Genomic DNA, 27,734 nt, shown 5'->3' with positions numbered 1-27,734 from the left:
AAATACAATAAAATGTAATTAAGAATAAAAAAAGATATAAAGAAAATCGTAAATAAAAAAAGAAATTATACATATATATATAAGATGTAAGATCAGAATAAAAAAAAGATATAAGATCAGAATAAAAAAAAAAATAATATCACATAATAATATACATTGACAAGATATTATGAGTAAAATAACAAAGAGGAATTAAAAAAAAAGTCTTGGTAAAAGAACCAGACCTAGCAGAAAGAGTTAATTTCATGGTATCATATAGTCCCACGTATATATGTAATTTCGAAAGTATATATATGAGGACATATGATCTAGATTTCTCCCCTTTTATTGGCCTATCTAATAAAGAAAAGGCTCAATTATTAATGTTAATACCTGGCATAGAAATTATGACGGTACTTAAAGAGAAATCGGAAGAAATTAACTACGAGGTCTACGAAGTCACGAAGATAAGACGAGAGCTGAAGGAGGTAATCTCGTCGTGCAACGAATGCAAGCTACAACGGACGCGGCCGATGTCGCCGATAATGGCACCCCTTCCAGAGGATCGCTTGGAAGCTGGAGGATGGCCATTCAAGTACACAGGACTAGACTACTTTGGGCCACTGCTGGTGACTGTTGCTCGTCATAGAGAGAAGCGTTGGTTCGCCTTGTTCACATGCTTGACGTCAAGGGCGATTCATCTGGAGCTGGCGCATGACCTGTCAACGGATTCCTGTACAATAGCGATCAGGAACTTCGTCTGCCGTAGAGGACCAGTACGTAAACTGCGGAGTGAAAACGGCAAGAACTTCGTGGGAGCTGACAGGGAGGCCAGGCGATTTGGAGACGTGTTCGAGACGGAAAGGATACAGAGTGAGTTATCCAGCAGGAGCATTGAATGGGTCTTTAATTGCCCATCCAACCCGTCTGAGGGCGGAGTATGGGAGCGGATGGTGCAGTGCTTCAAGCGAGTGCTGCGCCATACCCTGAAGGAAGTCGCGCCGAGGGACCATGTTTTGGAGAGTCTCCTAATAGAGGCGGAAAACATAGTCGCGTCCGCTCACCCACTTGCCGCAGTGGAGGGTTGCCCGCTTGCTGCGGGACCGCTTCTGGAGGAGGTGGGTCATGGAGTACCTGCCTACGCTTGTGCGCCGCGAGAAGTGGTGCCGGAGAACGGAGCCCATCCGCCAGGGCGATATGGTCTTCGTCTGCGATCCTGCCTTGCCCAAACGAGAGTGGCGCAAGGGCATCGTGGAGGAGGTATACAGAGCTGATGGAGTCGTCAGACGCGCCACTATGCGCGTAAATGATAATGGACTATCTTGGACAATGTTGCGGCCCGCCTCTAAACTTGCAGTTTTAGATTTGAGTGAAGCGGGTCTTCACGGGGTCGGGGATGTCGACGGTCAAAACATTGTTATCGATAGTCAAGTCAGTATTAATAGGAAATGAAGTGTTTTTTAAGTTATCCGATTTTTGGCCCATTGAAGTACGGGCTTATTAATCGCGGTTATGTGAATGCCGCCGAAAAGTGCCGTTTCACTGTCTTGTGAATAGTAGGAGGGCACACTGCGGGAAGAAGAAGAGCTATATTTGAATTGTAAACTAATTTAATGAATTTACAGAATAAAACGTTCCGTACGCCATAGCCATAGGAATTTGAAGTTCACCTTTCTTTGGACCTACTCGTGGGGGGAGCCGTTTACAAATGGTATGATTTTAAGGAAAATTCATCGAATATTACAATTTAATCAATCTGATTGGCTGATATAAAATGTATAATGTTCACAGTGACTATATAAAACCTAAATAACAAGAAAATATTAAATTAATGTATATGGATACAGATTCTTATATCTATGATATTAAGACTATATCTTTTTATGATGACATTCATTTTGAAATTGATCAACATTTCGATACATCAGAATATGTTGAAGATAATGTTTTTAATTTACCATTGATAAACAAAAAAAAAATAGGTATGATGAAAGATGAATGCCAGGGAAATATAATAAAAGAATTTATTGGACTCAGTGCAATCTATTCGGTAAAAATTCCTAATACAAATAATTCTGAAACAACGAAAACGAAAATAAAAAAATTAAACAAGTTGGAACAATCAAACTTACATCAAATTTATACGCAAGAATATACAAATCTCACCCTAAGCTTTTTAGATGATAATCGCTATGTAAATGAGAATAATATAGACGCTCTTGCATGGGGTCAAAAGGACATAAACTAAAATAAAAACCAAAAAAATTGTATATTATATTTTATTATTTTTCCGAAATAAACATTTTAAACATAAATGTCCACAGTTGTATGTATTGAATTTTTGATCAATGGGTGGTTTTAAATAATTAACAATTTCAATCGGTGGCTGCAAATCATGAAAACGATCATAGTATCATAGTATTCCCAATGCGTACCACTACCGCAATCGTTGTCTAAATTTATTATCCCACATTAATTGATCCATGGCTCTTTGGGAAGACGATCACGCATAAAAACACCACGAAAGTGTCTAAAATGCTGTTTAACAAAATCAATTAAATCAATATATATATATATATTACATATATATTAGTTTGTTGATGATGCTGAATATGGTTTATAAACTAGTCCATAGGGCTTTAGCAAAAGACCCTTTCCCATTGCAATTGATTCCATATATCGATTATGTCGTGTCGCTTCAGCTAATTGCTCTTAACCATTTTTATTTTATGGCTTTAGCAACGGTAAGAACCCACCAATTTTTTGTAATGGTATCACCCATGGAATATTGACGGTGAATAATTTAAATAAGATTTCGTATTTAATTCGAAACTTGTGAAATGCAGGGTTTGGTAATTCTATGACTTAGCGAAAGGGCACAGTGTTTGCGAACGAAAGGGAGTTCTGATTTCAACTCGACGAAACGTACGCAGTACGTGCGAACGAAAGGGAGTTCTGATTTCAACTGATTTATTCAAATAAAATTGGACAGAGATAAAGACAATGTCGAGAGAGGGAGAGTTGCGGCCGAATTCGCCTAAGCGAAAAGCCTTATTGTGTCCCGCTCTCCTCTCTACACTGGCCGAAACCTATCCCTGAACGAACAGAAGGTATTGCTCGCTAGTCCTCATCGTCGTAGTCGTCGTTCTTGATTTCGATGAAAATTTGGTGAAATTGATTGTTGTGATATCTTAATAGCTTCATCGATACTCTGTGGTTGCTTTGTTTTAAAATTCGTCTCGTTTGACTCACAATGCTTGCGAATAATTTTTTTTTTTTGTTCATTATTGCCGTCCACATTGTTTATTACCACCACCAATTATTGCATATGTATGTATGTTTTCGTTCTCAAGTCTATCAAAAACGAAATATATATGTACTTAAATATTTATAGTTTATAGTTTAAAAACGCAGTGAAAGTGAATGACAACAAACGTGTTTTTATATCCCGCCGTCGTGTAATTAAGACACACCGTAAAAGCCGACTTCTATTTCGAGAAAAGACGCTCAGAGTGTACGCATGTGTACTTGTGCTTATGTGCATTGGTAATGTCCAATATAAAGTGTTCTAAATACATATATAAGTGATAATAAAATTTGTTACAAATCTCTCTCTCGAAAAACCATAATGAGCAAGTCTCGGCAGCAACAACAAGACGAACGTCGGCTCTCGTCAATCAGAAATACCGCTTACTTCTCCATAAGAGCGAAAGAATTAACAGAACCAACAACAGCTGCAACACTGCAAGCGAATACGGAGAGAGCACGCTCGCTCTCTCCCGGCTTATTATGTGCAAGCGGTACATCACAAAGACAGCCGAGGAGTGCCCAATGTCCGTACCTCGACCCATCCAACATAACCAATGATCTGCTTATTACAACAACGACCAGCACAATGCCTTCGTTTAAAACGGCGACTTCGACACAAACGACGACAACAACCACATCAACTGCAGTTTCTGTTTCGTCAGCTCTTACTGACTATGAACCACTAATACAAACAGGTACGTTCGGTACGTGCAAATAAAAAGAAAATAAGCCCACAATCAGCTGAAAAGCAAATGCATAAAAAGTTGACAAGAAAACTGTAGCCACTGCACTATGTGGAATTTTACCAGTTTTTGTGGCCAATATTAATATTTTTAAAACTAACAAGATTTTTTACTATTTTTGAAAAGTGGGCGTGGCAACGACCTCCCTCTGTCCACAAAAATTTAATATTTAGCGCAATTTTCAAGTTAGAGGCCCCAATTTTGGAACACAGGATGAATTATTTCAAATGCGTCGATACCATTTGCAGACTAAATTTCACAAGCCAACAGCTGCATGACTTCTACTTCTACTCCCTGGCTTACGCCAAACTTCAGCATTGCTGAACAAGAGGTTGCTTCCTAAAAATTTAAATTACGCAAATATTCGCAAAAAAACGCAAATAAGCTTATATATTCTGAATTCAGAATTGACAAATCTACAACATGGTTATGGACACTCACTGGTACTCCTTGAAACTTGTTTTAAAACCCTTTGCAAAGATCAAATTTCTTTCCAAAAGTGACAAGGGGACACCGCTTGCTAAACAAATACGAACGAAACACACAACGTATTAGTATAAGAAAATAGTATTAACTTGAAGAATCAATATTCAATTTGAATTAGATTATTTAATGATTTTTTCTAAGAGATTACCAATTTGAAGTTGCACCACAAAATAAACATTTTTAACAGCGCGTGGTGTTCGATTGGAACAGCTGACTTTAACAGCTTGTATTTTAACAGTAAACTGTTAAAACTGCCTACTGCTTAATCAGAATTATCAGTGTGGATTGATAAGTCTAGTCACATACTGTTAAACTACAAATGTTGATTGATAAAATTATTTATTTCATATTGGAAAACATGGATATTCTTGTTGGAAACATAGAAATCCCTGTGGGTTCATATGAAATCAGTGATATTAGTGAACTAAGTCCAAACTGTAATACTTTGCAATCGGAAATTTTCACTTCACCTGATCCAATATATTTCAATAAGAATAAATCAATCGGATCATTATTGGGATTCACTTCGAAGATATTAGAACCTTATATAAAACATACTTCTGATAAGGCAATTGATATAACAAAAATCAATAGGATTTGCGTGCAATGCAATATAACGTAACAACAACAACAATAGCAGCTCCTCACTCGTATTACCAACGTTAGAGATCGGTCACTCGCCAACAATAACAACAACTACGGCAACGACAACAAATCTCATTAACAGATTGCAATAAAAATTTTTAATTGAGTTTAGGTTTCAAATTAAAAAAACAAAAATGACACATATAATTAATGCGCTCGAGAAACCTACTATCGATAATTCAATAATAAAGAAAGATTATCATAGTTATTCTCCCTATTTACGATCGTCGGAGAACAACGATTGAATTCGGATTGTATCCGTGCATACAAGTATTTAACATTTTTAAATCAAGTCAGCTAAATGTAAAACTGATGTTCAGAAAGAACACACGAAAAAGTATATACATAGATAAGATGCATATGTTAGGTACTAAATCTTTGCAGCTATGTACTGCATTTGTCTATCTATAAGTACATCCGCCACTTGGGCCTACCTAAATACAAGCAACCCGAAATATGACCTCCTGCGAGCGGTCTGGGTTTGTTTAAGATACCATATGTGCTATCGGAGTAAATGTGTGCTCCCTTATCGCACTTAGAGTATTACCCACGATTGCGAACTGTCCGATGCGTGGGTCTAGAACTAAGATCAATAATGTACATTCTCATGTTAGCTATTTAAGATAGGATTTGAACGAATAAAATTTAGTTTGAAATATCAACTCAACAACGTCAGACGCTCGTTTTATTTACAGCCTCTCTCGACATTTTGGTCCTTCGACCGCTCTGCAACTTTCCCCCCTGTGGTAAGAGGTTCAGAGTTTTTTAAGCCAGCGCCTTAAAAAATATATTAAGGCTGCTAAAAATAAATATCTCTTGTGTCCCCCCACCCGTGGTAAGGAACAGAAAATAAATATATAAACAAAAAGATACAAAAGAATCTTTTGTGTTTTAATAAAAAAGCACCTTGTAGTTAGAAAAAACTTAGCTTAAAAATTTTTTTTTTAAATCGAAAAATTCGTAAGGCGTGCTTGAGGCCATAAACATCAGCATAAAGTGCGTGAATATAATAAAAAGAAAAAATATATATTTAAACGCGACGGGTATTAAGTGCCAATTAAATAAAAAAGTGAAAAAGAACAAGGCAAGGAGCCTGTGGAAAATAATAAAATAAATCGAAGTGACAGAAAAGTCAGACTGGACAATTAGTGAAAAAAAAAACATTTTTTTGAATAACAAGGCAAGGAGCCTGTTAAAGTGAACGAAAATAAGTTCAACAAAAAAAAAAGTGAAAAATAAAAAAAAATATATATATATATAAATAAAAATATAAATATATACAAATCATCTTTAAAAGCCGACACCTATACCAGAAGGAAGGAAGACAGCACGGCAGCAAAGAAATCTCAACAGCAGCAGCAGCGTCATCGTCATCAAAAAATCCAGATAAGCTAACAAAAAAAAAAAATACCTACCTATATAAATATATTTAACAAAAATACTTATACCTAAGTTTTAAAAATATTTATACAAAAATGATGTCCAACAAAACTTTAGAATTGCTAAAGGCGCAGTCCGGAATAATTTTGGAAATTAGGCAGGTAGAAGCTAAAATAGGGTTAACCGAACAAGACAGAGTAAGGGTAGAAGAGCTTCAGAAACTCTTCATAGCAAATCACACGCTACTCTTGAAGATCGGCGTTGTCGATCATGAGTACTTTAACTCGAAACAATATGACGTAATAATGATGGTCCTGGCTCAAATCAAATTAAGAGTTGATAAAGAGTCTTTAAAGGATAAGCCAGAGGGACAGATTGTACCCACAGCCCCAGTTTCCAAGTCGAAAAACGCGGAAACAAATATTGAGTTGCCAGGGACTTCCAACGCTTCCGGAATAGCACAGACTTTCCGAATTCAGGTAGGCAAATTAAGAAACTATTTGGATGAGACGACGTCTCTCATCGACAGCAGTCAGGATTTGCTGACAATAAGAAAGAACAAAATTGAGTTTTTGTTCAGAAGAGTACAAAATTTAATAGAACAGGTAAACGCTTGTTTCGAAAGTTCGGTATTCGAAGAGGAGATTAGCGATATTGAGTTTGATACGCAAAACATATTAGCTGCGATAAACAATAGACTCAGCAGAGTTAATACGCAGGCTGATGTGTCAATGGTGGTAAAGGCGGAGGAATTACCAACCCTGCCTAAAATTCAGATTCCAACATTTTTTGGTGATTCCAAAGAATGGGATCTGTTTATGAGCTGTTTACAGAGCTCATCCACACAAGAGAGGATTTAAGCCCCTCTCTAAAATTTAATTATCTCAAGTCGGCATTAAAAAGGAGAAGCCAGAAATGTGGTGACTCACTTATTGCTAGGCGCAGGAGAAAATTACGAAGCCACTTGGGAGTTTTTGACCAAGCGGTATGAGAATAAAAGAAAAATATTCTCAGAGCACATGAATAGGCTTATGGATATGCCAAATTTAAATTTGGATTCAGATAAGCAAATTAAAAAGTTTATTGACACGATTAATGAGTCAATATATATAATAAAATTAAAGGCACACTTATCCGAAGAAGTCGATGCCGTTTTTGCGCACATATAATTCTGCGAAAATTTAATAAAGAATATTTAAATTTGTATGAAAGTCATGTCAAAAAGACAAAAGATATTCAGGCACTTTCTGATGTAATGGAATTTTTAGAACAAAGACTGAATTCTATATCATCATTTTCACAGGGAGATAAACCTGTAAAGAAAGTGGTCATGACAATGCCCAATAATAATAGCGAAAATTGTGCGTGTTGTAAGTTACCAGGCCATTATTTGGTCCAATGCTATAAATTTAAAAGAATGAACCCAGCAGAAAGAACTGACTGGGCGAAAAAAAATCATATTTGCACAAGATGTCTGAAGCATCAAAGTTTTAAAAGATGCACAAGTGAGCAGCTGTGTGCGACTTGTAGCAAACCTCACCATACGTTGCTTCATTTTAAGATTCCAGAAAAAAGTAAACACGTGTAGAACAACGGAGCAAGCGTTAGTTAGCTACAGCCCTGATTGAAGTAAAATCAGGCAATGGTGGCTTCGAAAAATTAAGAGCTTTGATAGACAGTGGGTCTCAAAGTACTATAATTTCAGGAGGAGCTTCACAAATTCTCAAATTACCGAGAATTAAAAAATTCACGGAAATAAGTGGAGTTTCCACAAGTAAAACATGCATTTCAAGGCATAGAGTAAAGTTGCAAATCAAAACCCAAAAAAGGGATAAAAATAATTTGACGGTGGATGCGATCATCCTACCAAAATTAATGAAGGCACTACCAGGTCAAATGATTAACGTTGACACGGCTAAATGGGATAAATACCGGCTTGCGGATCCCGAATTCAACAAGCCAGGTAGGGTAGACCTAATAATAGGAGCAGATCTATATGCACACATCTTTAAAAATGCGAGCCGTACAGCGTCGGGCCAGGCGAAGAGTGGGCGACCAACAATCAGGGCAAGGCGGCCATCTGGATCTGCAACAGTTCCGCGGAAGGACCATGTCAAGTAAGGAGAGGCGAAGGGTTCGTGAGAATCCAGTGGGGAGGTACATGGGTGTACAGCTGCTACCTAGCCCCAAGCCTCTCACTCGATGCTTACTGCAAGGCTCTAGAGGAGCTTGCGGTCGATGCCAGAGGCAAGCACCCAGTGCTAATAGCAGGTGATTTTAACGCGTGGGCACAGGAGTGGGGGAGTACCACCACGAATGCTAGAGGAGTAGAGCCTTGCTGGAGATCCTAGCACCCCTGGACCTCGCACTTCTCAACGAGGGCAACCAGGAAACCTACAACAGAGCAGGCGCCGGTTCCATCATCGACCTGACCTTCGTCAGCAGTAGTCTGGCACGGACATCAACGTGGGAAATCGCCGACATCTTCACGGCCAGTGACCACGAGGCCATACTGTGCTCGCTGGGAACCAGCCAGGCGATCTCGAGCATTCCCCCCTGCGGCAAGGCGTTTCGGCAGGATACGCTAGTAATCCAACAATTGGAAACCCATATGCGAACGGCGGAGCTTGATCTCCACGAGACAGCCAACGAATCAGCGGAGGCGCTTGCTACGGCCCTTGATGCGGCTTGCAAGGCAAGCATGAAGGAGCGCACGACCTTTGCTCGGCATCACAAGCCGGCCCCGTGGTGGACAAGCCAAATCTCGTCTCTCCGCAAAGAGTGCCTAAGGTCTAGACGATCCCTGCAGCGAGCTCGAGGCACCGACGCGCAGGAGCAAAGGCACCTTGAGTTCAAGGCAGCTAGGAAAGCGCTGAAAACAGCCATTCAGGGTCAGCAAGCGAGAGTTGTTTCTCAAGCTATGCGATGAAGCGGATCACGACCCATGGGGACAGGCGTACAGAATGGTGTCAAAAAGGTCAAGGCGGGGAGCCAACCCCCTCCGACCCGGTAGCACTGAGGGCGATAATTGACGTCCTGTTCCCAAGCAGTAGAGCGGAGGGAATCCGCCCGGCTATTGAGGATATGGAAGACGAGCCGGTGGAAGCCGTCACAGCAGAGGAGGTGCTAGTGGCCGCTCGGAACCTAGCCTCTAAGAAAGCTCCCGGTCCGGACGCGGTGCCAAATCGAGCGCTAAAAGTGGCTCTGGCCCAAATACCAGAAAAGGTAGCAGCCATTTACAACCAGTGCCTGTATGAAGGATCCTTCCCGAAGGTGTGGAAGAAGCAGAGGCTCCTTCTGCTAATGAAGCCAGGTAAGCCACCAGGAGAGGCCGCATCTTACCGACCGATCTGCCTTCTAGACACGGTAGGCAAGGTACTGGAGAAGATCCTGGCCACAAGACTCCAGGCGGCGATAAGCAGGGAAGGTGGACTGGCAGACGAGCAGTACGGGTTCCGGAAAGGGAAGTCAACGGTGGAGGCCATTATGAGGGTAAAGAACCTGGCAGCAAGCGCCATCCAAGGCACCAGATGGAATGGGGGTGCCAAGCAATACTGCCTGGTTACCACCCTGGACGTGAAGAACGCCTTCAACACGGCGAGCTGGTCGCGGACTCTCCAAGCCCTGAAGGAGCTGAGGATCCCGGCATATCTGCTAAAGATGGTGGACAGCTACCTGAGCGAAAGAGTACTCCTGTACGATACGCGGGAAGGGCAGAAGGAGCGAGTGATCTCCGCGGGAGTGCCCCAGGGCTCTGTACTGGGGCCGCTCTTGTGGAACACCATGTACGATGGAGTCCTCCGATTACCTATGGGGGAGGGTACAACCATCGTAGGATTCGCCGACGATATAGCCCTTGTGGTGGTGGCGAAGACAGTTCGTGGGGTGGAAACCCTAACCAACTCCGCGGTGGTGAAAGTGGAGGCTTGGATGTCTAGCGCCGGCCTTCTCCTCGCCCCACATAAGACGGAAGCAGTGCTGATTTCGAGCCGGAAGAAGGTCGAGACTGCGACCGTACTTGTAGGAGGAGTGGCCGTTACCTCGAGGAGAGCCATAAAATACCTAGGGGTCTGGCTGGACACAAGGCTCTCGTTCCGGGAGCACCTTGAGTACGCCCACAGGAGGGCGAGCGAGACGACGAGAGCCCTATCGCGGATGCTCCTCAACATCAGAGGCCCGAGGCAGGAAAGGAGAAAGCTCATCACTAGCGTAGTGAGCTCCCAAATCCTCTACGCCGCCCCAGTGTGGGCAGAGGCGATGGGAGTAAGGTCCTACGCGCGGGGAGTCGAGGCAGACCACCGCCTCTGCGCGTTACGGACATCCAGCGCCTTTAGGACGGTATCGGACGACGCGGCCCTAGTGATCGCAGGGCTGATACCCATCAAAGAGCTGGTCCGAGAAAGGAAGGAGCTGGCCAACATGGCTCAGGACAGCCTTTCTTCAGTGTCGGTCAGGAGGAGGGAAGTGTCTGACAAACTGGCAGCGGCGATGGGAGGAATCTTCCAAGGGACGCTGGACGTTTCGGCTCATTCCGGACGTGGGTAAGTGGACCGATAGGAAGCATGGCCAGGTAGACTTCTACCTCACGCAGGCCCTTAGCGGCCATGGGTGCTTCCGAAGCTACTTAAAGCGCTTTGGCCACGAAAGCGAGGACTTTTGCCCGTCGTGCGGCAGTGGAGTCACAGAGGACCCTCTCCACGTCCTCTTTGAATGTAGGAGATTTGTGGAGGATCGCCTAACCATGGAGGAGATCCTGGAAGAGCCCTTCACACCCAGCAGCATGGTGCCGCTAATGCTGCAGACGCCGGCGAAGTGGAAAGCCATAGCCGTATATGTGGCCAAGACCATGATGGAGTTGAGAGCCCTGGAGAGGGCACGTAACGGGCGGGAGGAGTAGGGCGTCAGAGTTGTGCGAAGCATTGCTTCACGGCCGTACCGCACGACTTCGGTCCAAGCTCTTGCAGCCCAGTCAGGAAAAAAAAAAAAAAAAAAAAAAAAAATGTACAGTAGATCTATAAGATGGTTTGTAAGGAGCGAATATAAAAAAAAAAACATCTTTAAAAATGGAATAAAGAAAATAGACGGACTCCTAGGTCAAAATACCGCATTTGGATGGATAGTGTCGGGCTGCACAAAATCAAAAGGCGATACCACAATAGTTGCAACCATGATTGAGTGCAAAGATATGGACAGATTTTGGGAATTAGAAGAAGAAAGTAAAGATGACGTTGAATTTCAGATTTGCGAAGAAAATTTCATAAAAACAACAAAGATAGATTTTTCAGGTCGATATGAAGTATCAATTCCCTTTAAAGAGGATCAAGTTTTGGGGGATTCAAAAAACCAAGCGATGGCACGGTTTCTAAATTTAGAGAAAAAATTAGGTAAAAATGAAAACCTAAAACAACAATATTCTAAGTTTATAACTGAATACATATATAGACTTAGGGCACATGATTGAATCTAAGTCAGAAGGAAAATATTACTTGCCACATCAAGCCGTAATAAGGGATGAGAGTTTAACAACAAAATTAAGAGTAGTTTTTGATGCGTCTGCAAAAACTACTAATAATTAAAGTCTTAACGACATTATGTGGATTGGCCCTCGAGTCCAAAAAGATATTTTTGATATTATTCTAAAATGGCGTAAATGGCAGTATGTAGTTTCAGCGGACATTGAAAAAATGTACCGACAAATTAATATTTCAGAAAACGATCAGGAATATTTACATATACTTTGGAGAAATTCCCCCAAAAACAAAATCAAAGATTATAAACTGACCACAGTGACATATGGTACGGCATCAGCTCCGTATCTAGCAACCAGGGTGTTAGCTGAGATTGGAAATCGATGTCAGGATCAATTAATTAAAGAGATTATAATTAATGATTTCTATATGGACGATTTAATGACTGGATCAGACAGCATTGAAGAGTCCAAGAAAATAGTATGCATGATTTCAATGGAGTTGGAGAAAGTAGGTATGAATTTAAGAAAATGGATCTCCAACCAAAAAGAAATTATTGATACCGTTGAAAATGCAGGGGAAAATAAAGTACTGAGCATAGAGGAAACAGACTCAGTTAAAACCTTGGGGCTTCAATGGGAACCGTTTAAATTGAAAAACAATAAGAAAATAAATAAAAGGCTGGTATTATCAAACCTAGCCAAAATATATGATCCATTGGGGTGGTTGTCTCCAGTGACTATAGTGGGAAAATTATTTATGCAAAGGCTTTGGCTAGAAGAAATCGATTGGGATAAGGAACTATCTACTAATGATTTGGCGGAGTGGAATCTATACGAGAAAAATTTAAAATCATTAGAAGATATTAGGGTTCCCAGATGGTTGAAAACACGAACTAAGATTGCGATTCAGCTCCACGGGTTCGCTGATGCCTCTGAGAAAGCGTATGCAGCAGTCGTATATGCAAGAGTAGGAGAATCAGTCACATTATTGGCAAGTAAAAGTAAAGTGAATCCTAAGAAAAATAGAAAGACCATCCCTAAATTAGAACTTTGCGCAGCCCATCTTTTAAGTCTATTGATGATAAGGACGAAAGAAGCTATTCCGGCCATAACAACTAGTTATGCATGGAGTGATTCGACCATTACATTAGCCTGGATACGAAATAAGAACTGCAAAGATAAATTTATTAGACGTAGAACTGAAGAAATTTTAAAAATTAAAGGATACAGCATGGAATCATGTAAGATCTGAGGATAACCCAGCAGACATTGCCTCCAGAGGTATCTGTGCAACAAAATTAAAAGATTGTTCGCTATGGTGGAACGGGCCAAAATGGCTCACAACGCCGGAGGAAAACTGGCCCAAGTTACTTATAGAGGAAGAAGTAACAGTAAACACAATGATAGTAGAAGCCGAAGACACAATTTCTAAGTTGCTGGATAAATATTCCAGTTTTCAAAAGTTGGAACGGGTCGTAGCCTGGGTATTGCGGTTTATCGCTATGAAAGTCAAGAAGACTTCCTACCCACATTTGCTGACAGCGAATGAATTAAAATTGGCTCGATTAGTAATAATTAAAAAACAACAGGAACAGCAGTTTATGACCGAAATATTATGCTTACGAGCCAACAAGGAAATACAGCAGATAAGTAAAATTCCAGGTTTAAATCCATTTTTAGACAAAGATGGTATACTTAGGGTCGGTGGTAGGCTACAAAATAGCAAATTGCGATTTGATGTCAAGCACCCGATCATATTAGATAAGTGCCACGTTACAAGATTAATAATTGAAAAGGCGCATAAGGAGGCCTTGCATGGTGGCATTAATTTAATGAGAAACCAAATCCAAAGGAAGTATTGGATATTTAGGTTAAGGGATTCTCTAAAGAAAGGGTTGAGAGAGTGCGTCACCTGTGCACGATATCGGCAATGTACAGGCAAACAAATAATGGGTAATCTGCTCAAGTGCAGGGTAAATGTAGCATACCCTTTTCTAAATACAGGTATAGACTATGCAGGACCATACCATAAAATGCTCAAAAAAATCGGCGTCAAAAAAACTTTTTAAGGGCTATATCTCAGTGTTTGTATGTATGGCTACGAAGGCAATTCATTTGGAAGTTGTTAGTGATTTAACTTCTGATGCATTCCTAGCAGCATTACAAAGATTTATAGCAAGAAGGGAAAATGTACCAATATATATTCGGATAATGGTACTAATTTTGTAGGAGCTGCACGGAAGTTAGACGAAGAATTAGTAAAAGCTATACAATATAACTCCAGAGTAGCTGCAGAAAAGGAAACTGAAAAAATTCAGTGGCATTTTATCCCGCCGGCAGGACCTCACTTTGGAGGTATTTGGGAAGCGGGTGTTAAGTCCGTAAAGTATCATTTAAAAAGAGTGATAGGAGATAGTATATTGACATACGAAGAAATGTCAACCCTTTTATGCCAAATCGAAGCAGTACTGAATTCTAGGCCGCTATACACAACGGGAGAAGACGTGGATGATAATGAAGTGCTAGCGCCAGGGCATTTCTTAATAGGTCGACCAACGTTGGATATAGTGGAGGCAGTTGAAGAAAATGAAAAAATTTCGAGCCTAGATAGGTGGAGATTAATTCAAAAATGAGAAGAGAATTTTGGGTCAAATGGAAAGAGGATTATTTATATACCTTACAGCAAAGATATAAATGGAAAAAAGGTAATCAAAATATAGAAAAAGGGCAAATAGTGCTTTTAAAAGATGAAAACTGTCACCCAGCCAGATGGCCAATGGCAAAAGTAGAAGAAATTCATAAAGGCAAGGACGATAAAGTTAGGGTTGTCAAAGTAAAAACCTCAGAAGCATCATTGACGAGGCCGATTACCAAGATTTGTCCTTTAGTTGGTGTACAACAAGCTGAGGATGCAACCACAACTCCGACCGTAAACCATAAAAAAAGAGTTTCCCCTAGGTTATCTAAACTAGGGAGCATAGTGATACTGACTTTGATTGCTTTAGTTTGTCAGGTATCCAGTGCTTCAGCTATGAAACCCAAAAAGAATGTGTTTGAGGTACAAAAGATAAATAGTACTGCGGCAATATATTTAGATCCACTAGGAGATGTGGAAATTGTAAGTACATCTTGGAATTTAGTGATCTATTATAATATGGATGCATATTTCAAGATGATTTCAAAAGGAAAAGCTCTGATAAGGGAAATGAGAAAAGTTTGTGACAAACTTCATAGCTTTGAAGATCCAGAACCAAGCGAGTTTATGGCTCCATTATCATATTTTATTTGGTATAATGGATGAAGATGACAGGGAACAATTAGAAGAAAATATGAAGAACGTATTAGACAATCAGAGGAACATAGATAAATTGGTTCAAAAGCAAACTTCAATTGTTGATTCAACTACTAATTTATTAAAAAGAACAACCGAGGATGTTAACGCCAATTTTAGGAGTATGCAAGTAAGAATTGAGAACATGACAGAAGTTCTGAAGGAGAATTACTATGTATACAAAGAATCGATAAAATTCTTTATGGTAACCAAACAGCTTCAATCATTGATTGAAGAAGGTGAGAAAGTCCAATCCGGGATTATAAACCTTTTAATAGATATTAATCACGGTAGGCTGAATACAAACATCCTTAGGCCAAATCAGCGAGATTGCTAAAACTCAGTGAGATTGCTAAAATTCAGGAAAATCTGTCGGAAAATCTAATAATTCCAGGGAAGAGGTCAGGTACGGAACTTAAGGAGGTATATACTTTATTGACAGCAAGGGGATTATTTATAGAGAATAAATTAATCATCAGTGCAAAGGTGCCTTTGTTTAGTAGGCATCCGTCTAAGTTATTCAGGCTAATTCCGTTGCCTATTAGGAATGTCGAACAAATGATAATGGTACAACTAACTTCCGAATATTTGATTTATAATTTTGAAATCGATTCGTATCATTTAATGAGTGAAGTAACCTTAAATCAATGTCAAAAATGGCAACAAGGTAAAAGAATATGCAAAGGAAGTTGGCCCTGGAACTCCGCGAATGACAACGCATGTGAGGTTCAACCATTAAAACCAAATAGAGCTTCGAATTGCGTATATAAAACGATAGTTGGTTCTACAAGTTACTGGGTAGAACTGGAAAGAAAAGTAGTTGGCTGTTTAAGGTTCCGCTTAATACCAAATAAAGGTTAATTTTTCTGTTTTTGAATTGGATTTTTGTGGGTTTCCAGAGGGGGGGGTTTTCTTTTTTATTTTTTTGTATTTTACTTCAAGAATATAAGATTATAATTAAATATTATAAAATTTAATTTGAAAAATAAAATATAATGTGAACACAATCTCTATAAATTTTATGTTGTTTATCTTTTCTGGTAACTTTGTTTTTTTTTTTTTAGTGAGGCAGCAAAGCGCCGGGGGTGCGCCCCCTTTTTTTGCCCCCCCTCCCTCTCTCCCCCTCCTCCCCTGGGCAGACCCCCCCACCCGCCCTTGTTTGGGTTTCTTTTTTTTTTTTTTTTTTTTTGGTTTTTAAAATTGAAATGAGGAAATAAAGTGCCATCCCATCGTGAAGTCGATCTCGCCGCTTTCTTCTTTTTTGGACTTGTGGGAATTTCCAGCTGCAACCACCCCCATCCAACTTCTACGGCCGACATCCGCCAAGATAGCCGGGCTTATTTTTTGGACAACTCCGCCCACTCCATTTCATGGTCCTTCGAGCCGGATATCTATCCTGATCAGCGCCCCCCTTTGCGGATTTTTCCAAGATAAGTACGACTATTTTCCAAACCTTTCGTCCGTGGTCGCCATATTCCTTTTCCAAGGCGTTATTTCCATCCGAGTCCAAATTCCAAGTGAAAAAGTGAGAAGTGATATATAGATGCCTATATACAAGAATATAGGTATAAAAAACATACGCCTAGCCGCAGTGAATTTTTTTTCGATTTTAAAGTGCAAAGTGCTTTGCCAATATTGGCCCTCTACATAGTTTTTCACTGTGATCCGCTAGTTTCCAAGCGTACATACATATATACATTCATATGTGCATATATATATTACAGCAAAATCACTTTCACATATCCACGTCCGGTACTGAACTGCATGTTGAAAATTCCAAATATATACACACACAAATCAAACAAAGATTAAAAAATATAATATTCTTTACACATATCCAAGTATACACGTACAAATTAATACATACACATATTGTCCAAAGCCATATAAAATTATTATATTATTTACACATACATATATCTACATATATATCATTCCAAAGACCCATACACATATTAACAATTGAAAATCAAATTTACGCACAATTTTTACATACACACAAATATAAAATATTTTTTACGCCGAAATTTATAGTTTTATATTAATGGTTAAATTGTCAATTTATACGATTTATGAAAAATTGTAATAAAGAATAAAAATATACCCAAAAACTAAAATTTCGTTCCAGCAATAAAATAAATATATATCATATACATATACATACATATATCCGAAAAAATTAATTGTGTTTTTAATTGCGATCCTGATATTCATATACATATATCCGAAAAAATTAATTGTGTTTTTTAATTGCTATCCTGACATACATATATATTCGCATACATAAGCTCCCCGCTATTCTGCGAGCAGCCAAAATTTTTCCATCAAATACATACATACATACATGAGCAGAGCTTAGCGCTATTCTGTGCTAAGCATCGAACTCCATATACACACATACATATATTTGGGCAATTTTTATTTTGTCTCCGTTTTGTTCATATGCAAGCATAGGCACTTACACGATTCAAATAGTAACGAGCAAAACACACGGCACCAATCCTACATCCATACGGGAATTCAAAATCGAGCGCAAAAAAAAAAAAAATTAATATTTTTCGAATAATCGTCAAAGAAAATTTCAAGGTCGATAGCTATTTTAGATTCGTTTTTCAGCTAGTTTTTTTGGCTTCTTTTTTCTTGTGTCGCAAAAGTGGTTAAACTTCGATTGTGTTCCTAAATTACAGAAAAATTTTTGCCAGAGAATTCCAAATCTAAATTCTGCTCCTAGGCTATCGTACCACCAGCCATTTAATTTTTTTGGCTATTTAATTTTTTTTTAAATTGATTGTCGAAGTTTTTCTTGCGGTTGATGTGTCGGTTTTTTTTTTTTCCATTGTTTCGGTTGGTTTTTTTTTTTTTTTTTTGTGTTTAGCTATTCAGCCTTTTTAGTCGTTTGGGTTGATTCTCTCAGCGAGATTTAGCTATTTTTCGTCAGGGAGCATTCAGCTATTGTTTGCTGTTTCCAGAACTCTTAGCTATATTTAGCTATATTTTTCGTCAGGGAGCATTCAGCTATTGTTTGCTGTTTCCAGAACTCTTAGCTATATTTAGCTATATTTTTGTCAGTGGGCATTCAGCTATTTTTTGTTGTTTCCGTAACTCATAGCTATATTTAGCTATTTTTTCCAATAAGCGTTTCGTAACCGGTCGCTATTTTCTAGCTATTTTTCTAGCTATATCAGCTAATTTGCTCCAAACCGAGTCTGCGGGTCAGTTTTTTTTATTCGTTTCCTTAATTTTTTGGCGGTGGGAAGGCCTTCCGATTTAAACAGCGTAGCTGAGTATGCCCGTTGAGGGTGACAAGAAGCCAACGCCGACACCAAAAAAGGAAACAAAGACCACCCTTTCCTCTCCGCTGCCTTCTCGCGTCAAACAAGTGCCCAAGTCCGCTAGCCCGAGACCTAGAAGCTCGAGTGCCACGCCAAAGATCAGAGATCGCCCAACGACGGGCTCAAAAACAAGTCCGAGAATTGTCGTCTCCAAACCGGTGGCGAAAGCGTCGAGCGAATCTTCACTTGTGGAACAGCCAGAGAATCCCTCTGCATCCGGGACTAAATTTCTGAGGGTCACGCGCGCTAGTAGGAAAATGTCGGTAGCCGAGCAGCCAACGGCCGCAACCGCTGCGTTGCACAAATTCATCGCTGTGAGCGATCGCGTCAGCGCTTTCGAAGACAAAATCAATACTCCTGGTCAGGCTTCGCAATCTTCACACACATTGCAAGTCCGTCTGCAGCAAGTGCGAGCCTTATGGGAGAAGGTTGAAAAAGAGTACGAAATCTGCTCTGACCTCATTGCCCAGGAAGGATCCCTCAGCACCTTACCTCTCCTACAAGCAAAGTATGACTATTGCTACTCCGTATACGAGACATGTGCAGCTCAGATTAGCGAAACGCTAGACAGAGTGACGCCTCAAGCCGATCCAGCTCTTCCCTCTCAACCGCTTATTTCGTCCGGTTGCCGGCTACCGCCCTGCGATACAGAAGTTTTCGATGGGGACTACCTCCGATGGCCCACTTTCCGGGACCTGTTCACGGCAGTTTATGTTAACAACCCCAGGCTGACACCGGTCGAGAAGCTTTTCCATCTCCTCACCAAAACTAGTGGCGAGGCAAAGGCCATAGTGTCCAAATCCCCGCTTACAAATGACGGCTTCGCGTCAGCGTGGGCAGCGCTTCAAGACCGTTTCCAAAACAAAAGACTTTTAGTCAACAGCCAACTCAAGCTTTTGTTCAACTTGAGCTCCATTTCTCAAGAGTCGGGACATGCTCTAAAGGAGCTGCAGTCTACGATTCAGGGGTGTCTAACAGCGCTAGCACATTCCAATATCTCCACTGACAACTGGGATTGTCTGTTGGTCTTCCTGTGCGCCAGCAAACTGCCAAAGTTAACCCTTTGCTTATGGGAACAGTCGCTAACTTCGAAGTCCGAAATTCCGGCTTGGGAGGAGATGAACACCTTCCTAAGCGAAAGGTATCGGACACTTGAGGCTATCGAGGATATGAAGCCGACTCAGTCAGTTCCCAAAAGGCTGCAATCCTTCGAGACCAAGGTCACCCCCAAACAAAAGGGGTGTGACTTATGTTCTAAGGAAAATCATCCAATCAGATTGTGCCCGCGCTTTCTCAACATGTCTGTCGACGCGCGTTCCGGCTACATCAAAAAGAAGCAGCTATGCCTGAACTGTTTCGCTAGAGGCCACCAGCTACGTGATTGCACGAGCACACATAGCTGTTTCACGTGTAGGGGGAGGCATCATACATTGCTGCATCGCGGCTCCCCCAGTTCCTCAAGCACGACTTCCTCAAACGCTCGACCCACGAGCTCTCCAACCTCGGCGCCCTCGGCGCAACAATCCTCCAGTCGCAATGCATCCGCGAGCACCTCAACGGTGCAAAATTATTTCGCTGCAAATACTACAGCCGTCCTGCTGAGCACGGCAATTGTTGACGCAAGAGACGCAAGCGGGAGGTACGTGGTTACGCTCCCATTCTGCGACCCCGAAAACTCGGGGTCCGATCTGGGATATTCAAGGTCCATTGCGTTAGCTCAGTTTCTTCGAAACGAGAATCGTTTAAAAAGAGACTTTCCGTTAAAAGAGCAATATGACAGCGTGATTCAGGAGTATCTGGATCTGGGTCATATGCACGAAGTTCCATCGACTCATAGTTCCCCCACTTACTATCTTCCACATCACGCGGTAATCAAGCCCGAAAGTACTACGACAAAGCTTCGCGTTGTATTTAACGCCTCCAGTCCATCTGCGAATGGAACCAGCTTAAATGATATTCTTCATGCTGGTCCAGTCCTGCAATCCGATCTGACCATTCAAATTCTGAAATGGCGATATTTCCAATATGTGTTCAGCGCGGACATCACAAAGATGTACCGTCAGATCTGGGTCGATCCGAAACATACACCCTTTCAAAGAATCCTGTTCCGAGATAAGGAGGGGGATATTCGAGACTTTGAGTTGAAAACAGTTACCTTCGGGGTCAACTGTGCGCCCTTCCTCGCTATTCGAGTGCTGCAGCAGCTAGCAGAGGATGTCCAAGGGGCGTTTCCAAAAGCCAGCCACATTCTTCAACAACATATGTACGTCGATGACGTTCTGGCAGGGGCAAATTCCATATCTGAGGCCCATAGTTCAATCCAAGAGCTACAAGCAGCTCTTAGCTCTGCTGGTTTCCCGTTGAGGAAGTGGACTTCAAACCACACGAGCATACTACAAAATATTCCGGCCGAACACCTCCTTCATAGCGAGTTCCTCGATATCGATACCGAAAGCACGGCCAAAACGCTCGGGATTCGATGGAGGGCTAAGTCCGACGAATTCTACTTCGTGCCGCCAGAAATAGTGGTGGAACCCTCCTTTACAAAGCGGGAGGTGTTGTCCCAAATCGCGAGGTTGTTTGATCCAGCCGGATGGCTCGCTCCGTTTATAATACGTTCCAAAATGTTTATGCAGGAGATTTGGCTACAAGATTTCAGCTGGGATGATAAGCTTCCCAGCGAAATGAGTCAGAGGTGGCAGGCGTTTCTTCATGAGTATTCCGACCTCAACCAGATCCGCGTCCCGAGATGGGTCTGTTTTCAGCCTGAGATCAAAGTGGCGTATCATGGATTCTGTGATGCGTCCCAAAAGGCTTATGGAGCGGCGATCTACGTGCGCGTCGAGGTGGGTCAGAAAATACTTTCTAACCTCCTCACATCCAAGACCCGAGTCGCTCCCGTCAAGACCGTGTCCCTTCCACGGCTAGAGCTATGTGGCGCCGTGTTGTTAGCCGAAATGGTAACGGCTATTCTTCCTAATATGCCCACAACAAGTTCCGACATACGCTGCTGGACCGATTCGACCATCGTTCTGGCCTGGTTACGGAAGCCGGCGTGCAACTGGACCACGTTTGTTGCCAACAGAGTGGCCAAGATAACGCAGGCAGTACCAGTCGACTGCTGGGCACACGTTCGATCCGAACAAAATTCCGCCGATTTAGCTAGTCGAGGCGTGTCCCTACTCGAGTTAGCGGATAGTCAACTTTGGTGGCACGGGCCAGAGTGGCTGCAAGGGCCACAAGAGCTGTGGCCAGCCCAAAGCATTGTGCAACCGAACACAGAGCTCGAGCAGCGCGCGGTGAAGGTGCATTTCAGCCAGGTCCCTTCTGACGAATTTCTCGAACGCTTCTCTAAACTGGACAAAGCACTGCGAGTCCTGGCGTATGTTCGGCGCTTCCTTAGCCGCTGCCGTAAGGGCGCGATCTCCTCTACTTCCCGACCCACGAGGGAAGAAATCCGAGAGGCAGAACAAACGCTGATTTCCATCGCGCAACGGCGAGCATACGGCCAAGAGCTGAAGCACTTGGCAGCGAAGAAGCCCCTTCCGGGGGCAAGTCCAATTTTAAACTTGTTTCCGTTCACGGACCAACTCGGCCTCCTAAGGGCGTGTGGTCGCGTCACAGCTTCTAGAGCCCTCCAGTATGATGAACGGCATCCAATAATTCTGCCCTACGGCTGTAGACTGTCTCGCCTTCTCGTCCAATTCACCCACCAGATTACTCTTCACGGCGGTAGTCAGTTGATCGTTCGCCTGATCCGATCGAAGTATTGGATTCCTAAACTCAAGAATCTGGTCAAGGCAGTGGTGAATCCGTGTAAGATCTGCACGATTTACAAAAAGAGACTGCAAACTCAGCTGATGGGCGATCTTCCAAAGGACAGAGTGTCCTTCTCGAGGCCTTTTACATATACGGGCATTGATTATGCCGGGCCGTTCGAGATTAAAAACTATACCGGGAGAGCGTGTCTCATTACCAAGGGATATGTATGTGTATTTGTGTGTTTTTCCACGAAGGCTATCCATTTAGAGCCGACATCCGATCTCACCGCCGAAAAGTTCCTAGCCGCCTTCGCTCGTTTCGTAGCTAGGCGCGGGTGCCCAAGGCGGATTCATTCTGATAATGGCAAGACGTTTGTGGGGGCAGCTTCTCTACTTTCTCGGGACTTCCTTCAAGCCGTCAAAGAGTCTGTGACTGATGTACACAGCCATCAGGGACTTGACTGGCGCTTCATCCCGCCCGGGGCTCCGCATATGGGGGGTCTGTGGGAAGCAGGGGTGAAAAGTTTCAAAACTCTTTTCTATAAAGCCACGGCTACGCGCAAGTATACATTTGAGGAACTTGCGACGCTCCTAGCCAAGATCGAAGCTTGCCTCAACTCCAGACCCCTATCCCCGATGTCTGAAGATCCCTCCGATCTGCTAGCCCTCACGCCTGGCCATTTCCTGATTGGCGGGCCGTTGCTTTCCACGGCTGAGCCTGAGATAAAGGGCGAAGCCAAGTCGATAATCAATCGATGGCAACATTTGAAAGCCCAACATCAGCAGTTTAGTGCGCGGTGGAAAGAGGAGTATCTCAAGGAACTCCACAAACGCAACAAATGGCAATTTCCGACCCGAAACATCAAAATTGACGATATGGTGGTAGTTAAGGAGGATAATTTGCCCTCGAACGAATGGCGGCTCGGCAGAATTGTTTCTGTTTTCCCCGGAGCCGATGGCCGAGTTCGAGTGGCTGAAGTCCGTACGGCGCGCGGCACAATAAAACGGCCCGTGCATAAGGTTATCCTTCTCCCTATGGAGAGCAAGGAACCGGCTACTTCCAGCCATTAATCTATTTCCGTCTGCGAGGTCACATACTAAGCCAACTTTTTGTCTCTTTTCCTCGCAGAACAACTTCAACATAATGGTGCCGCGTCCCCGCACAGCCCAGGATTTGGATAGCAGACGTACCCGAGGTATTCAATCCTACCGCTGCCGAGTCTGCCGGGGCATCCATCCTCTTCGGAAGTGCAAGAGGTTCCAGAAACTGAGCGCTGAGAAGCGCCTTCGGGCAGTGCTGATTAATAAGTACTGCTCGAATTGCCTCGCCCACGAGCACTCAGGAGGGACCTGCCGAAGCACCGAGGGATGCAAAACGTGCGGGGGGGATCATCACACCCTGCTCCACATGCACGAGGCGGTGCCATCAACCTCTCGTCCACGCACCGAACGCCGGCTCGCCATCCCGTCCCAAGGGAACCAGCGCGTTCAGTGGCCCCCACTCCATCTCTGACCGTGGCGGCTTATCTGCGACAGAGGGTGGTTCACATCCTCCCGACCGCCTGCGTGCTGCTCGACACCGGGAGCACCACGTTTGAGATGGGGGCCCTGATCGACCCGTGCATGGCGGTCAGCAGTATTGACCGGTCGTTGGCGACGGCATACCGGCTGCCCGTCACGCAGACAGGCGAGGAGGAGGTCTGCACGGCGACCATCCGATCCCGCACGGGCGACTTCAGGCTCGACGTCGTTTTAAGGCTCGATCCCAGCCTTAGGATTCGCACGCCAGTACGGGCTCTGAATGACACCATCCGGGCCAAGTTCGAGGATATCCGGCTCGCGGATGAACAGTTCCATCGCCCATCGACCATTTCCCTCGCGTTGGGGTCAGACTTGTTCCCCAAGCTGATCCAACCGGGGTTCCTGAAGCTGGAAGATGGGCTGCCCGTCGCTCAGAGCACCGTGTTTGGATGGACCGTCTCCGGAGTATGCCACGAGGAGTAATCCTGACTCTTGCTGCCGCAAGGGGGGGGAGAATGTTCGCGCCATAAGGGCGCTTAGTTTCGAGCGGCAGTGTAAGAGCGAGCGCTGCACTGGCGCTTGCACTCCCGCTTGCACTCCCGCTCTCCGGTGCTCTCCCGCTCCCGGCGAAACCCACCACTCCGCGGTCCAGTTTGGGTTCCTCTTTAGTTTTAACTTAGTTTAACGGATTCTAAAATCTGAAGTGAGCAATAAAGTGCCATCCCATCGTGAAGTCGATCTCGCCGCTTTCTTCTTTTTTGGACTTGTGGGAATTTCCAGCTGCAACCACCCCCATCCAACTTCTACGGCCGACATCCGCCGAGATAGCCGGGCTTATTTTTTGGACAACTCCGCCCACTCCATTTCAAGCGAAGTTCCGAAAATTATGTGGGATCCGTTAAAACTAACCCCATTAAATCATACGATTGAAATTGATAAATAAAAAAAAAGAAATTAAAGATCTTAAAGAAAATCATCCACAATTGAAGGATTTGCATTTCCATCATATTTCCGGACACGCTGGGCTTATATTTTCATTGATAATTATAGCAGTTTTAATAATATATTTTGTGAAAAAATGTTTGATTAGGCAAAGATTAGAAGCCATAACGTTCGCCGGCCCGTTGCCAGGAATTTAATTTCAAATAATTAAGTAAAAAATATATATATGTTAAAAAATTATAAAAATTTACAGTCCACTAAATCGTTGAAGCAATTATACATAAGCAATAAATTATGTAAATCTTATGTCAGTTTTGCCGGCCTTTGGCAGAATGTTCAGAAAGAACACACGAAAAAGTATATACATAGATAAGATGCATATGTTAGGTACTAAATCTTTGCAGCTATGTACTGCATTTGTCTATCTATAAGTACATCCGCCACTTGGGCCTACCTAAATACAAGCAACCCGAAATATGACCTCCTGCGAGCGGTCTGGGTTTGTTTAAGATACCATATGTGCTATCGGAGTAAATGTGTGCTCCCTTATCGCACTTAGAGTATTACCCACGATTGGGAACTGTCCGATGCGTGGGTCTAGAACTAAGATCAATAATGTACATTCTCATGTTAGCTATTTAAGATAGGATTTGAACGAATAAAATTTAGTTTGAAATATCAACTCAACAACGTCAGACGCTCGTTTTATTTACAGCCTCTCTCGACAGCTGATGTATTATAATCAGCCTATGTCCTATGCTACTTTCAGCTTAAGGTTTTAGAAATTAAAAACTACATCCTTTAAATCAAAAATGGAGTCTAAAATTGCATGTGATTTGTGTGCTATGGTTGTGAAGATGTGTGAGTTTAGTGAGCACTATGCCAAGTGTTCCAAACCTCGGAATGCCTTCGAGGTTTTAATGGAAAGTTCTAAAATAAGATGTGACTTGTGCTACCGTATAGTTCCCGACTATAAATTTGAACTATAAGACTATAAGAATTGTGAAGGACCCCAAAATGCATTCAGCATTTTAATGAACAAGAAGGATAAAAGAAAACAACAGGAACCAGCTATTGTTCGAGACGAAATTCCCTCAACATCAGCAAATGCCCTCAAGCGGATAAGAACGTATGAGGGTAAGGAACCAAATAGTCCTCCAAAAAGCTTAAGATTTCGGGAATACACAAGAGCAAAAAAGAGAAATTTTATGCCATACTTGTGGTATCCAGTATCTTGAGTCAGCATATGCTAACTAATTACCATAAGAATGCTTCGGTCCGAGAAGATGTAAATCATAAAAATACTTCACGTCCAAATGAAAATGTAATTGACTTAAATGATTGAATGATTCAGAATATAGAGCAATCAAATTCTCGTTAAGAGTGTACGCGTCTTATATGAAACAAATAGATGACGGAGAAACCGTTGAAACCAGGAAACTCTTTGCAACGGCGTATAGATCGGTATATCAAGTGGAAAAAATTATTGTAGAATTAAATGCCGCAATAGAATCTCTAATAACATCGAGCAGTGAGTTCCAGGAAAAGGATTCTGGTTGGGCTATCAAGAACTTTGATTATTTAGAAGCCACTATAGTTAAACTAGAAAACATTCCTGCAAGCGGTTTCATACCAGCTCCGAATAGCATAAGATCGCGAAATGCGATAATAAATATTAAAAACACAGACGTATTTTGTTTTAAGTGGGCAATTTTAGCATTTCTAGCTAACAGCGATTTCAGAATGCTACTTTTGCAACGCCACAACAAAAGAAATATTCACGGGAGAAATTAACGAAACCCGCAAACTACCACATAAATATCAATGCAGAAGTCATTGTTTATGAAGGAATGAGACTGGATTTTTCAGGAATTGAGTTTCCAATTTCCAAAAAGGAATAAGTCAGTTCGAGAAAAATAAGGATTTTAGCATCAATGTGTATGAAATTGATAATGACGGTAAAAAAATTGTGGGACCCACAGTTAAAACTCAAGAGATTCTACCAATCCACGTGAATATATTAGGAATTAATAACCGTCAAAATACGCACTATGCCTATATTACGTGCATCAAAAGATTATGCGGCTCTCAGCATTCAAAATCGCACGCAGGAAAATATTTTTGTGATAACTGCCTACAGTTTTATACAACAACGAACACTACCCACAATAAGCTTGAATGTGGAAAAGTGGCTTCGTACTATCCTGAACCGAATACGACCACTTCTTTCAAAGGATATCATAAGAAGCTATCACCTCCAGTAGTTATATATGCATACATAGAGGCGGTCCTTGAAAACTATGAGATCTGCTTAAATAATCCGGCTACATCGGCAACAACAAAGGTGCAAAAACATTCAGCGTGTGGAGTATCCTTCTACATTACACACAAATATGATACAACTCTGAATGAGTTATGGACTTATGAAGGTTAATTAAAAAAAGTAAGTAAATAAATTTGAAATAATTAAAATTGTATAAAATCACAGGTGAAGATTGCATTAAGCAATTTTGTAAAACTCTCAAAGAAAGGACTTTGAGTTTATTTTACAAAAATTGGGCCACAGCAAAAAATTCCAGTACAGATCCAATCGATGACTTTGACCAAGAAGGAAGTTGCTGTGCCTGTGAAAAGGTAATCAACGATGGCGACCTGGACAAACATTTCGACCAATTTTCTGGGAAATACGTAGGTCCTATTCATAAGAACTGTAAGCCTAAATATAAATTAAGCGATCCATTTTTTCCCGTTGTTTTTCATAATTTTTCTATTCCTTGTAATAAAGAATTGTACATAGCTCTTACGCAAACTATAAAACTAAATGCATTAAATAGA

General features: G+C 42.1%; 3 protein-coding genes across 3 annotated transcripts; all 3 read left to right on the top strand.

Annotated features, from left to right (window-relative positions):
• Nucleotides 1-386: 386 nt before the first annotated feature.
• On the top strand, nt 387-1,253 carry LOC121530512. Its single transcript, XM_041819670.1, has one exon. The coding sequence runs from the start codon at nt 387-389 to the stop codon at nt 1,251-1,253; it is 867 nt and encodes a 288-aa protein (XP_041675604.1).
• Nucleotides 1,254-16,564: 15,311 nt separating this feature from the next.
• Nucleotides 16,565-23,949, top strand: LOC121530511. The gene is made up of 2 exons (XM_041819669.1): nt 16,565-16,777; nt 23,566-23,949. The coding sequence occupies exon 2, from the start codon at nt 23,581-23,583 to the stop codon at nt 23,947-23,949; it is 369 nt and encodes a 122-aa protein (XP_041675603.1). The 5' UTR covers nt 16,565-16,777; nt 23,566-23,580.
• On the top strand, nt 17,537-23,567 carry LOC121530510. The gene has a single exon (XM_041819668.1). The coding sequence runs from the start codon at nt 18,630-18,632 to the stop codon at nt 23,505-23,507; it is 4,878 nt and encodes a 1,625-aa protein (XP_041675602.1). The 5' UTR covers nt 17,537-18,629; the 3' UTR covers nt 23,508-23,567.
• Nucleotides 23,950-27,734: the final 3,785 nt, after the last annotated feature.

The sequence above is a fragment of the Drosophila eugracilis genome, unplaced genomic scaffold, assembly GCF_018153835.1.
Source record: "Drosophila eugracilis isolate 14026-0451.02 unplaced genomic scaffold, ASM1815383v1 contig_1739, whole genome shotgun sequence".
Taxonomy (NCBI): Eukaryota; Metazoa; Arthropoda; class Insecta; order Diptera; family Drosophilidae; genus Drosophila; species Drosophila eugracilis.
This window is presented reverse-complemented; position numbering and strand designations above follow the sequence as displayed.